General features: G+C 39.6%; 1 protein-coding gene across 1 annotated transcript in view; it reads left to right on the top strand.

Moving 5' to 3' along the window:
- The window catches only part of LOC134540863 (alpha-1,3-mannosyl-glycoprotein 4-beta-N-acetylglucosaminyltransferase B), a 577,977-nt gene that overhangs the window by 48,814 nt on the left and 514,108 nt on the right, over positions 1-15,055 (top strand). The window contains exon 2 of the mRNA XM_063383880.1: positions 12,467-14,374. Coding sequence (XP_063239950.1) covers positions 14,353-14,374 — 22 coding nt within the window. The 5' untranslated portion in view covers positions 12,467-14,352. The remainder of the gene's footprint in view (positions 1-12,466; positions 14,375-15,055) is intronic.

The following is a 15,055-nucleotide window of genomic DNA, read 5'->3' as shown; positions in this document are numbered from 1 at the left end:
TTGGTGTGCATAAACAGTATTTTACTGTGAAGTAATAAACGTTTAGGGCTGTCATTTTCATGCCTGCTGCGATGAACATAAATAGCTGTAACTGTTGAACCAAGTTGTTCAGCATGATTGCTGGCATCTTCCTCGGAGGTTGAAAATTCACCTGATCATCTTACAGCGATCAGCACTGGCCTTCACTGAAGGGAACCGTGTATTCTGCAACTGACGACGTCCTTTATTTTCCGAGGGTCCAGGGAACACTTCGCGTGGGAAAATATATAGAAGGGCGCGGCTGGCGGATGAACTCATAACTATTTCCCCGGGTGTCAGAAACTTCTTCTCTACGGCTTTAATTTTCCTTTTGTTCGTCTCTTTTGCTATTGCCTTCCCTTTTTTTGTTACTTCCTTCTTTCTCTCGTTCTCCCCTAAAAGCAGTCGTCCGTAGCTTCGCCTGCTCTCGCCGAGTTCCCATCGCGCCGGGAACTTTGTTCTCCGATGACATCAGCCCGAGGGGAGGCTAATCGCCACTTACCAGGAGGGTTTCTCGCGCTGACGGCCAGCGCCCCTAGCGGCACTGGGCGACAACACTCTCGGCGGCGGCGGGAAGAAGACAGTGTTTTATTGGTCGTGGTTTCTCCGGCGCGGTGGAGGAAAGTAAATCAGCGGATGGAGTGACACATAACTCGATGCAGGACACCGAGATTTTTTTTTAAAAAAAAGGGGGGGGGGGTTGGAGTGTGGAGTTAGCTGCCATTCGTTTCAACGTTGACGCGGAATATAATAAATATGAGTAGGAGCCGCGGTCAGATCATTCGCTTCCCACAGGCCGGGGTAAGTGGGAAACGCGATGGACGTTGCTGTGACCCGATGGAGCTTCTGATCCTTAGATTTAAGTGTGCGTTTAAATGGAAATTTACTCTCTCTTTCCTATGTACGTTTTCTGATGCTAGCGCTGTCCTTGTTTCGGTGTGCTGTGTTGCTTTATCTACACTATTGAACAAAATAATGTTTCAGGCACTACTTTTGTAATGTATTCAAAAAAATTAGTATGTATCTGAATTATTGTATTTTTTTAAGTAACATTTGCAATGAGAATTTTGGAAATACATTTTTCTGTTTTATTTCATCAAGAGCATCATCTAATAATATTCATTATATTATTTCTAAAGAGTGGTGATTGTAAGAAGTCATATTGTTTCAAACTTTTTTCAACTATTTTTTTTTTTATATAATTTAAGATTATTATTTTTGCTCTTTTGACCATAGTACATAATTCTATGGAATGCCTGTTAATAGTGAAAGACTACTACAAGTAGTTTCTCCTTTGAATTAATAATTGGTGTTTAGGATTTAATTTTCTTTTCTGACATCAGTGGTTGCAATCTAAGCACGAGACAAACTAAAGTGGTTGTACTGTCTCTCCCCTTCCCCCTTCCGAAGTCAGTGCTCCATTCGTAACTCGTCACGCGCTATCGTCTCTGACGACCCCGATGTTGTCATGGTGGGTGATTGGCTGGAAGCACTTGCCTGGCGTGATCCAGGCAACAGCAGTCCACGCCGCGGAGAGGGAGCGCCGGGGGAGAGGGCAGAGAGCGCTGAGCAGACCTAACGAGACCGCGATGCGCGCGCGCCTCAGGTAATATCCGGCTCCGCGGGCCAGGAGGGGGGAGGGGGTTGGCGGGACGATGTAATCCGCCAGGGGTCGCGGGCGCGCCGCGACGGTAAGCCCTTGTGATCCTTTCTCCTCGTCCGCGATGCGCGGTGCAGTGCTTTCGCAAGAATCTGCGCTCTTTCCCAATAAACTCTCTTATTTTTTAATTTAAATTCGTCTCTCGTCCACAGGGAACGGAAACACGCCCATATCAGCGGGATGGGGACTCGTGCACTTCCGAGTGCTCAGAAACACTTCGAAATAGAGTTAGGACTGGTGCACACTCGCAGTTATTGTCAAAGCCCTTAACTTGCATATGTTGCTCTGGCATTCCATATCAGTTACGAGGGTTCTCGTAGAGTTCGCGCGTGTCTACGCTGTAGACACGAAAAGACTTCATTTCTCCTTTGGTCATTAACTACGTTTTGGCTTTGGGGTTGAGTAAACGATGGCATACATGACGTTTCGGCATGCCTTGTTGCAGCCATCTTCAAGGACGATAAACAACTGAAGACCCGATGCTCTGGCACAGTTTTCATATAGGGATTTGCGCACCCGAGCTAACCAGTCAGTGTGAGTCTGTTTAGTTGGTGCAACAGCCTTGACTGTGGCTACTTCTTGGATAGTGACCCTTCATCATTGTGACGAAACGGAGATGGCTGCAACAAGGCGTGCCGAAACGTCGGGCACGCCAATCATTTCGATGGAGTGACTCACCCCAGAAGTTAGTGTCTGACCACTAATACCTTCTATCTAGATGTTCTTGTGTCACGTAGAGTGTTGATTTAATGACTTTTTTTGTACCTCCTATCACTGCTTAGACTGATGTCACACACTATGCGTTTTTCGGCAGTATGTTTTTTCGACTGCTTAAAAAGCACAATGCAGGTCTCTCAAGAACGCACCAAGTAAATCCGTGGTGGTATACAAGATAAGGTCAGTGACAGTATTTTCTGTGCACGAAATTACCTCGGTCTCTGTCCAGTTAGAATTCATGTCTGTCTACTCAAGCCTTGGTCTCTTTTTCTGGAGCCTTCTTTGAGGATTCCTTCTTCATTATGTCAGTTAGGGAGAGTTTGACGACAGTGGCATCTTGCCCATAGATAAATGAGCCTACAGCTATAAGCCATCTTCTTCCGACGGTATTAGGTTGTTGTTCTTTCCCCCAGTTGACTTTTCTTCCAAGTAGCTGGTCGTCCTATGCATGTAGTCTTGTTAGGTCAGTCGTGTAATAGGCTCCTCCTCTCAGCCCAATCTTCATTATAGAGATTCTTTAGCTGCCTCTGCAGCTCTTCATGCCATTGGCTGATATTAGACATTTTAATAATGTAGATTAAGGGCTCACTGTTTTTAAGCAGATCTATTGCCTGTCCAGTTTCCATTTTTCAATGCAGGTGGTGGTGGGGATTAACCCGCATCCGACTGCCCCTTAGTCGCTGTTGGATGTTATAGCGACACAACAAATAAGCCGGCCGACTGATCACAAACATTCGTTTGCACCCTTTGGCCTTGTTAAAAAAGGGGGAGGGGTAGTAACCACAACCCTTCAAATTTGTTTTCAATTATCGATCGAAATTGAGTCCGCTCTGGGCAAGTGAAAACAACCACGAACACAGCCAAGATCGGAGCACGATAGAGAGGGTTTAGCTCAGAGTAGGAAGTGAGCTTGGGAGATACCCAGATAATAGACAGTTGTTCTATATATATATATATATATATTAGGCTGGAAAATTGCCTCTTATTTTTTCTTGGAGTATCTCTCATTGGGCCCACTTCCTACTCCGAACTAAACCCCTTCCATTGTGTTTCTATATTGGCTGTGTTCGTGGTTGTTTTCACTGGCCCAGAGCGCATTATATTGCGATCGAGGATTTAATTGTAATTGAGAACACATTTTAGTGGTGATGATTACTAAACATAAGAGACAGTTCTTCAGCAGAGAGCTGCAATGGTTTAACCTGCTGGATTTTACTGGAATGTACTCCATGTAATGGCTTAATCCAACCAGCACGAGCTCCGTAGACCCGTAGGGAAGTGGATACGCCATTTTAAAGAAACTTGGAGATGTTTGAGGGGGAGCTACAGTGAGAGGCTGGGGTGACAAATCCTAGCATCATTGTCCCCACACTATGAGAGGTGAGGAAATGCTAATGAAGCATTGATGGAATGAGTAGGTGGTGTAAACGGAAACACGATACTATTACGGAAAACCCTGCCACGTGTCCCGCCTGCAAATAATCCTCTTTCCGACCCCGCAAGGATCGATCTCGGAGCACCTGGGTGGCTGTCCACTCCGCCGCTGCGCCCCTACGAGTGAGGTCTTGCAAGACAGTCACACGACTGTGTTGGCGAGCGTTTCGTGGTTTTGCGTGATGCACGCCCGTACGCAAGTGATCGGGTCCACTGCTACGTTAGGGGGGGGGGGACATGGGAACCGAGATACGCTATCTTGGTAGCAAAACATTTTAGACAATAATGGTCGGTTATATTTGAATATTATGCTTCATTAATGCATTAATGGGATTCCTGAAGTTAATCGTGACTGGTCGCCACAAATACACTGGCCAAAATAATTAGGGGTTCAGACAATATGTGTTCTCAGCAGCAGTTTGGACAGTCCGTCGGAACAGGGGGCAGAATGCATCGCTACTACAAAGTGACTTGCAAACAGCAACGGGACGCAGGGTGTCATCTCAAACTGCCCGTAATCGTCTTCATGTAGGTGGCCTCTCTGCACATAGGCCCATAGTGTGTGTCCCGTACAGCAGGCAGGAACTATAGGAGAAACATCGCGGATGGGGGCACGCCGAATTGAGATCCGTTCTGTTCTCCGATGAGTCGTGATTCTCGATGTGTTCTCGTCTGGAGGGAGTGGGGAACACGAAACAACCTAGCAAGGATAGGGTATTAATCCTCTGATTATTTTGTATTATCCCTTAATTATTGAGGCCGGGCCTCATCAGAGTCCCAACTCCCACTGCAAGCATCATCTCTTGTTACCTTCCACAAGATAAACATTTGTCCAGATGTCCAATACTTAAGCTCTCCAAAACACCTTTCCTACTGTGATCTCTCTCTCTCTCTCTCTCTCTCTCTCTCCCTTTCTTTCTCATGCCTCATGATTTTGGTGGTGATAGTCCTGCTGCTCCATGCCTAACTGGTCAAAACCCCGAGCTTATATACCCATTTTCTCTCTCCCCCCTTCCCTCCTATTGCCCCTCCAATTCTCTGGAATAATAGAGATGATTATAGGATGTTCTAGAAGAATCTTCATACCAGTTCACATAATCGATATATATATATAACCGATTTCCGGGATTTATTCTTCTTCTTGAATCCGGAGTTGGTAACACTGAATTCGATGTTGTGTTGGAATGAAGTCTCCACTTTGTCTATGGTTTTTTGTGTGAAAGTGCGCTGCCGCACACAGCCGTAGCCTATCTATGAGTCGTGATGTCACAATATGTCAGTTTATTCCTACCCACTAACATGAAAGGTAAGCTTCTTCATGTCCTTAAACGTTTGTGTGTAGAATCATCTCATTATCTTGACCGGTTTAATTTCCCATGTTAAGTCGCAGGTGTTTAATATAGAATTCATATTTGAGAATGATACAAAAGTAACAATAATGTCACTAGACACTATTCAATGGTCTTTGTAAATCTCTTAAAGTGTGACCTCTGATTTAACGAAGGCAAATTTTTAATACTAAGATATGAAAAAATAGTTTTTTTCATATAAAAGCTATTGAAACCAGTATGGCTTATTATATTACGGTTCCAATCTTCCCCCTTAATTTTTAACCGAGGCGGAACTTTACTTTATTTTAATCGTTCATTTTTTGGAAGTGTTTAGTTAACCGTTCACTTATCGGAAAGTGTTCATTTAACTGCAGAATGCGGGCTCGATGAAGTACTCGCTCCCGTGTCTGCGAGGAAGAAGCCCTGTCAGGTTGTCACAGTTGATTATCCAGCTGATTTAGTTTTGACACGCACTGACTGTGAAAACCCATGAAATTGGCATCGAAAAAACAGCGCTACTGCCCCTGTATTGCTAATCCTTTCCGTAGGCACGGATGCTGGTTTTAATCCTCACATTGTTCTCTGATGGACGTTGCTGAGAGTAAATGAGGAAAAAATGTATACGTATTGAGCACAGTAGCGTATAAAGGACGAAGCTGTAGAAATAAAATTATGGCTAGCACTCACTTGCATTTTTTGTCAAAGCTCTTTGTGTATGAGGATTATGTGAGTAACATGCATAGTCCACATTTGGGGCATTAAGAGACGACAATTAAGGGTGAAACGATGAGATGGAACAACGAGGTCCTTACAGGCGGACTAACTGTGAACACACAGGAAGTACATATTTCACGAAAGTTCTGAAAGTCACGAAAAAGGAACGAAACCGGACTGGCCAATAAATGTCTCAAAGTATATAGTAACGGTGCTGGAAGTTACGCAACTTTAATCTGGTGTTTTCTTTTGCTAGATTGCATTTTTTTACACATTACGTCGCAGTTCATAGTCGCACATCTTTATATATATATTTCTTGTGTGCGTGTGTATGTCACTGAACTCCTCCTAGACGGCTGGACCGATTTTGATGAAATTTTGTGTGTGAGTTCACGGGGATTCGAGGATGGTTTAGATTCACAATTGGATATTTTATCTCGATTCTGAGTTAAGAAAAACTAAAAAAAAAAAAACACGCTTTAAAAGCAAAAATTGCAACGCATTATTAGAAGCCATTAAGTTTTGCTATTGTAAGGAACTAAGTAGAGAGTAAGAAAAAAATAACGATCCTGACAGTTTATAGCGTCGCCATATTTGTTTCAATATTCAATACCCTTTTTGTATATTACAATTTAAATTGCAGGAAAAAAAATCATGTTTCATAGCCACACAAATAGTGAGGATGGTTTAGATTCACAATTGGATATTTTATCTCGATTCTGAGTTGATAAAAACTAAAAAAAAACACGCTTTAAAAGCAAAAATTGCAACGCATTATTAGAAGCCATTAAGTTTTGCTATTGTAAGGAACTAAGTAGAGAGTAAGAAAAAAATAAAGATCCTGACAGTTTATAGTGTCGCCATATTTGTTTCAATTTTCAATACCCTTTTTGTATATTACAATTTAAATTGCAGAAAAAAATCATGTTTCATAGCCACACAAATAGTGAGTGTGTGTCATTTCTCTATGTCCACGAGGTCTCGCCGCGTCAATTTTCTCCTTGGAGCGAACCCGTCCGCTTAATTAAATAAACAGCTTTTATCGTTGAATGATTTCATGATTTATTTAATGAAAATATGCTCTCATAAAAAAATTAGTTAGATAGACATTCAATAGGTGTCTTTCTCTCACTCACTCTCTCTGAAATGTATGTAGCTTGCTCGCGGGTCAGTAATGCAGACAATCTTTACATTCTAGCTCGAGACGGAAAAAACAGTAAATGTGGTTTACAAAGACATTTTACGAAGTGTCTTCCCGTCATTACATTTGAAAGTAGAAACATATTTACTCAAAATTTAGGTAATAACATATTTTTATTGCAAAGACTGAAATAGAGGTGAGAAAAATTATCATTTGTGAACATAAGAAAACTACTACAATTGTATCAACTGTTATGTTATAATGTTTAAATTTATAAATGGTGCAAGATAATACAAAATTCCATGCGGAAAAAGTCGTGGGCAGCAGATACGTATAGTTATAGGTGTGGGGCTATGCATGCTGATTTTTCATATACTGCATGGATGCGAACATGTAAGAATAATCTATCTATCTTACTATAATAAAACAGTACTTTTTCTGTCTGTCTGTTTGTACGCGATTTTGATGAAATTTTGTGTGTGAGTTCACAGGGATTCGAAGATGGTTTAGATTCACAATTGGATATTTTATCTCGATTCTGAGTTAAGAAAAACTAAAAATACACGCTTTAAAAGCAAAAAAACTAAGCATTGTTGATAATTAGCCTCCATTGCAACGGGCTTTTGCATTGTTGTTGCCTTCTGCGTAACCATGGGAAAGGTTTTTGGTAACGGCAGTGGCGTGCCCAAGAGGAGGGGTATGTATAATGAGAAGATACAAAATGTCCAGCGTAGAAATACTTACCGCCATATCCATATCTCACAAAAAGTACATTTGGGCAGGACAATGTCTGTCGGGTCCGCTAGAAAGATATATAGAGAGATAGAGATATAAATAGAAAGATAGAGAGAGTTATAGAGATATACATAGAGAGATAGAGAATTAGAGAGATAAAGAGAGATGCTTAGTATACGTTTAAAAATTACAAAAAAAAATTGATTGAGGCATTGCAACGCATGCCGGGCATTATCTAGTCTAATATAAATATTTGTATTATTTCCACTTAAATCATATAGAGTTTTTATAAAAAGGTGTTAGCTTTATAACACAAAAAAAAATTGCACGTTCCTGAGAATAGTCATAGATCTATTTCAGACTATGTTAAATTTTTCTCATTACTAATTTAAAATGAACCTGGGTTGAAAAAATAATTAAAGAATTATTTTAAAAATTTCTGAAATTGGTTTACCAGGTACGCCACATTCTGCCCCACTATTCGCATCTCTTGCGATGATTCTTGACGCGGGAGCCAGTGCGCCGCGTGATTAGTCCACCCGCCTCACAGCAGCGTCCTGAGGGAGGGGGAGATCCAGGCGCTGGCCCTATATCTCTCCTCACTGGCGGCTAACTTCTTCCAAGAAGACATCGAGAAGCTTGTGTCACGATATGACAAATACCTCGATCGTTTTGATGATCATGTAGACAAATAAGTAAGACACTGCTGAACTTCTGGTGGTAAAATTTGTTTGTTATGTAAATTTGTCTTTTTTTATATTCCATCGTAGGTTGTAAAAACAATTTCTCGTATATCTTTAAACTGATTTTGCTATTGGCTCATTGTTCATCTGGACGACTCTGGGCCAAGAGAAAACACCAGTGATCGAATCACAGGCAAACCAGCAAGTCAGCAGCCAAAGAACACATTATTTGCCAGAGTGTTCAGATCAATGTGTAGTCCACCCTGAAAGTTATCGAAACCGCGAATTTTTCCATTCCTTACCTGTTACTTCCCCAATAACCCTGTTGATGTGCAAATGTCTTAGATAATTATTCAAATAATTTTATTAACATTAGAAACAGTAGTAGCTATTATACAAGATTATATATTCGCTGTTATATGTACACTTTATTCAAGAGAAGTTAACTAATGTCATTAAACAAAATCATAATTAGTATTTTCGTAAACATTAGGTGACATACTAAATGTATTGGTGTGCCAAATTAAACTTTATGATAGAGAAACTACTGTGGAATATATTTGGTACATAAACTAAAATAGTCATCGTAAAAAGCAATCTCAAGTTTTAAAATATATTCTCCTTGCAACATGCCAACGGGCTCGGTGGTAGAGCGTGTGCTTGTTAACCTCAATGACGTGGTTCATATCAGGTTACTGGAATATATTTTTTTACTTTTTTTAATGAAATTACAACATATTTTATAAAAATAATGTTGAATCAGATCAATAAGTTTAATGTTATTTTGTTAGTGATTATTTACAGACGATTTCAGTTATTGAAGCAAAACAAAATATGCAAACATATACTTAGTGTAATAATATGTAATTTTAAACGGTTCAGGTTAATATTTTAATAATGCCTAGAAGTTTAACTTCAATAGTATTAACTTTTTGTTGGACTTGATGAAGTTTAACAAAATTTTAATAAAATTATTTGTCGTAAATCATGTCCAAATCATGGGTTTAGGATTTTTTCAAGTCTTTTTCTCTCTTTCGGAGCCTTTTCTAATGGTTTAAAATATCTATTTGTTTCGTGCTGCAATCTGCGGATGATGGTGGCTTGCAACGTTTACAATTCAGGCTGCTGATTCTAGCGGCGGGGCAAAAAGTGTCTGATTCGCGTCTAGAAATTTTGGTATGTACTTGAAGAGCAAACATTTTATTGATCAGTACGTTTATCACGCACGGCATTACTTTAAAGAATTCTCTGTTAGATATCGTGTACGATTTTCGTATTATGAGTTTATTTGGAACTTCAACACACGAATTTGCTCGTTACCGAGGTTATATGTTTACACATCACTGGCGAGCATTGAAATACTATCTCAAATGTTTTCTAATTATTATTGTTCTGGGTGTTGAAGTCTGTTAAGGACCTTGCGGTCCGCGAGGTGTCAGCACGCACATGGGAAACAGTCGCGGGGGTAGTGACTGAAGCACTTGCCGCACGAGGTGCGCGCTGGACGAGATGCGGGCGGTGGCCCGGCGGATTGCTCGTGGTCCCTGGCTCCGTCGAGTCGGGCTCCGCCGGGCAGTCGCGGCTGCCGACACGGTTCCCGCGCTCGTCAACTCAGCTAGTTTCAAACCTGGGAAACGAAGGGGAATTGAAACACGTTCATTTATTTCGACTTCAGCTTGGCGCAGCTAAGGCGTGTACGTTTTCTCATACACTGAACCATGAGACATAAACAACGTGTAATAAGTTATAGCTAGAAATCAAACAAAAATTACGCACTAAAAATTACAAATTACAGCAATTACTGATGAATCATCTACCAATTTTACGTCCAAGTTTAGTACTACAATAAAACATATAAAATAACGTATTAAACATAAAAAAATAAATATATAATCACATACAAACCTGGAACATATTAAATATTTTTAGTATAAAATATAAAATGATTAAATACTAACCTAAATCATATTAAATATTGTTTTAATCAGGGGAAAAATTATTAAAATATAATTCAAATTCTTATTATGATGTAATTCTCTCACATACTCACTAAACACATCCATTTAGTATTCCTTTGGATTTTGATTTTTTTTAATGCTAGTGAGTTTCTTGAATGTTTTTAAACCAGCCTGTTCTTAATTTTACAAATTCAATTTTAAATGCTCTGGCGCCGACATATAGTTTTATCAGTCGTCGAGACGTCCTGGCGCTTTCTGTATAAATTCTTGTGAAGGGAAAGTTGAAGTCGCGCATTCTTTTTCCCGGTGCCGTCTGCGGCGCCGGCGCCGGGAGTGGTCTTTGCACACGCACCGGCGCCTAGTCGCACCTATTGAGTAGTGTGGCTACGGAAAGCTTAGAAGGAAGATGTGTCCCGTATGGAACCGAAGGTTGTTTTTATTGTAAATGCTCCATTTACGCCGTAAATATCGTAGTAAATCATATCAACGAAAGTATTGGCTACATACTATAGTAGGTGTGAGAACTTTAGAAGGAAGTTTTTATACTCTTTTTGAGAAGATCGAAAATGACGAAAGAAATTTTTTTAACTATTTTCGAATGATTACAACAACATTCAACTACCTTGTGCACATATTACTGGCTGCATACAAGGACAAAATACCGCGATGAGGCTCTGCATTCCTCCTAAGGAAATGCTAGCAGTTACAATTAGGTAAGATAAACATTGTTGTAATATTTACCGTTTTGTTGCAGTATGAGTACGTAGTGCTATAGACGTCTGAAAATTCGAAATTTCAGTGACCTGTAAACTAGATTAATCATTTTCCTAATTGGTTGTCAGTTTAATTCTGAAGTTGTTTGTGTGAAATGTTATTCTATGTTTCATTATGAACCCATAACCTAAAATTATAATTGCAGTTCAACTATAAATCACTTTGCAAATATTATTTATTTCTAAGTGCAGTAGATAAGAGTTGATTCACATATTAAGGATAACTCCAATAAATAATTTAACAAAGATGCTGTATTATAACTTTAAAAAAATCAAACGCAATATGTATTGTAATTAGTAATGTTTATTATAATTACTTCACAGTCTTGTATACAGTAAAACGTTAGAAATTCTTTTAAAAAATAATTGAAAAACACATAAGTTAACAGAATAAAAATTATGTGGCATGATTTGCGGACGTATCTTGCTGGCTATTTGCGTTGGGGTAGTGTTGCAATTCAGAAGAGTATGCAGCGAAATGGGATTGATTTGATGCAAAGAATTATATAAAATAGCTCCTTGAGTGTGCGATGAGGATGTACTGGCAGAAGGTGATGAGGATGTGCTTGCAAAGGAGTGTGCCAAAGAATTTAACTCAAAGTTTGTGGATTTTCTGGTAATGTCTCTTATCAACCCCAGAACACCCAAACGAAATTCTAGTTTGTCATTTGCTGACATTTTTTGCACGGCTGGCGTTATAGATATGAAGAAAGCTTCATCCTCATCAGGTCTGGTGTTTTGCAAAGATTTTAAAATTTCTCTGTCTATGTCTAGCTGTATAGTTTTGCGTTTCTTGCCCCGGCCTTCATTTGTATGTCTTGTGTGTACGACTTCAGTATCATCATCGAACCCTGTTTCTTCTACGGTGGACTCTTGGTGGCTTACTTGCGACTCCTCCACTTGTGTCTCTGGATCAGGAATACTGGATTGGTGTCGTCTTTCTCGATTACTTTCAATAGAAAGTGAAGATAGGTGGCATATAAGTATTTCTTTGTTGCACCCTGACCAGATTTTTTGTTGTTGAGATTTTACAAAGTAATCTCTGATGTTGTGCCACTTCCCTTGCACAAGTTGACCTGAAATGGAATACGCAAAAGAATAATTTCTCGTTAATCTGTAATTAATGAAAACAAAACACTTCCTTTATTCGCTATAAACCCGATACATTTATTTCAACGTTTATAATTATTAATACTGTGTTGTTGCATGTTGTATGCACGTGTTTAAAAATTCGCGTACACTTGCATAAATAAATAAAATATTGCAAAATTGTAAAAAAAAAATATATTCTTTATATTTCAGATACCTCGCAAGTGGAGCAACTTTTACAGATCTGCACTACAGTTACAGACTCGGAACAAGTACAATAGCCAAAAATAGTGAGAAAAGTATGTTGTGAGTTGTGGGACAGCCTCAAGGAAGAGCAGTTGCCGAAACCTACAGATGAGCGTTGGCGGGCTATAAGCAATGGCTTCAACAAATCAGCGCATTTTCCGCACTGTCTTTCTGCGGTTGACGGCAAACATGTGAGAATATTTAAATTCCCGAAGAGTGGATCAATGAACATGAACTACAAACACTTCTTTTCTATAGTTTTGATGGTGGTGGTTGATTCAAATTATAGATTTGTGTATGTGGACACAGGCGCTTATGGAAAAGACTGTGACTCTTCTGTTTTCAAATCACTGTATTTTATGAATTACTTGTTACTGGACGATTGAATTTACCACCGCCGTGCCCATTAACTGAAAATAGCCATAACAACATGCCATTTTTTCTGGTAGGCGAACAGGCATTTTCTCTTTCGGAGAACATTATGCGTCCGTATGGAGGACGAAACCTCAGCGAGAAATAAAGAGTGTTCAATTATCGATTGTGCAGGGCTCGCCGATATGTAGAATGTGCCTTTGGGATCCTCAGTAATAAATGGAGAATTTTCCACAGGCCCCCGAATGTATCAAAACATTTCGCTAAAGACATTGTGAAGGCTTGCGTCATTTTACATAATTTAGTGCGCGAGAGAGACGGCTCACAGAATGACGACCTCTTTACTACGAATGGACTACTGGATGTGGTTGCGGCTAGGTCGACAAGAGCAACGAAAAATACCGAGGACATTAGAGACGGGTTTGCCGAATATTTCATTAGTCCGGAAGGAGCGTTGCCATGGCAAAATAGCAAAATATGAGCAAAGATTAAATTCTGTTTTGTCTTTCAAAAATTTATTGTGGTGCCACTAGTGTATATTTTTTAATATCTAACGTTGTTTGTTTTACGCTTTAAATTATTACTTTAATTCATTCTCAATAATAACAAAAATTATTTACAATAAACTGTTATTAAAAGTACGAAACTGTAATATGCGTTCATTTCTAGGTACCTCCTAACATCATACTGTCGTAAGTTAAAGGAAACTTACACACAAATAATATATATATACACACATTAGTGTAAAAATTCCGAGAGTATGTACATCATACCATTACATTCTTGAAACAGACTTACATTAAAATTGAAGATACATGCAATTAATTATTCCGGTTTGTCACACATTAAATACTACTAAACACAGTGGCGCCAATTCAAATTGATACTGGAACCACTCTTTCATATAAATCCAAAACTTAAAGTAATGAAAGGCAAAAAAATAACAGAAAAACGAAATAAAAACGTATAGTACTTTCTACTAGGACTATAGGTTAAACGTACCTATTCTAGTCTGTTCTTTTTTCTCCAGATCGTTGAATCCAGGCTCTAAAAAAGTGCACACTTCCACCCATGCTTTTTGTTTCTCTGTACGATCTTTGAAAGTATCACTTGTCTTGTCCCATAAGCAAGGCCTATTTTCCACCAACTCTATCACTGTCACGATATCGTAGGTAAACTTGTTCATGTTGCAAACTGTGCTACACTGCTACCGGGTCGTGGAATGTTTACACAGTGTTGATGAACTTGGACGCTTGCAAGAGGCGATAAGATAGCATTGTCCCAGCGAGCCGGTTTGCCGAGGTCAGCCCCGGCTGCACACCGGCATTCCGGTAGCCGGCCCGGACTGTGTGTGCGACACTCCATGAATAACTGTCGACTTGTGAGTCATCCGGTGCCGGCGCAGGGTGCGTGTGCAAGCGGCCTTATTGTACTAGAGAGAGAGACATATAGAGAAAAAAATACCTCATGTCTCATGGCTCATGTTATCATCATTAATTAAAGGTAAGAACTAATTAATGAACTGTGTTGATGTAACGATTTGAAGCACGATCGAATGTCGATAGTCATTCATCTGGCCACAATCAGTAATGTATTGTTCCTAAGTTTTATCAAAAGTATGGTTTTATATGAGGTATAGACTGGCAGCGTTGGTTACATGGCACCGTAGTGCAAATTATGTCCGGTCAAAAGATTTTATGATTAGTTTGACACGGCACATGATACATTCTGTTGTGTAATATATGTTTGTTTCTTGCTAAATGATTAATGATACGGGGGAATATGTTTGGCTGGACAGGTACCACTCAGGGAAACTGTCTAGAGTGAGAGTATGTGAATCCTGAGAACCCTCCATCAAGTCGGGCCTGTCGTTCCCCGCTTGTCGCGTGCGGGCAGTGACGAGCGACTGCCGTAGAATGTCGGAGAGGCAACCAAGAGAAGAATAATTGATGTTGACATGAGAGGGATGATAGGCTAGAACCAGAGATAATCGAAGAGGAAGTAACTGAAGTTATTGACGTATCGTTGACAGGCCAAATGTAATTCGAGAGTATATTATAAAACGAACTTTAATTTTGAATGCAAATAATTAATAGCAATGAAAAGGACTGATGTGATATCATAAATACGGTTGGTAAAGTATAAATTCAATCAAATAATTTTTTTCAATAGATACTCGGTTTC

This window comes from Bacillus rossius, chromosome 1 (genome assembly GCF_032445375.1).
Source record: "Bacillus rossius redtenbacheri isolate Brsri chromosome 1, Brsri_v3, whole genome shotgun sequence".
Lineage (NCBI taxonomy): Eukaryota > Metazoa > Arthropoda > Insecta > Phasmatodea > Bacillidae > Bacillus > Bacillus rossius.
This window is presented reverse-complemented; position numbering and strand designations above follow the sequence as displayed.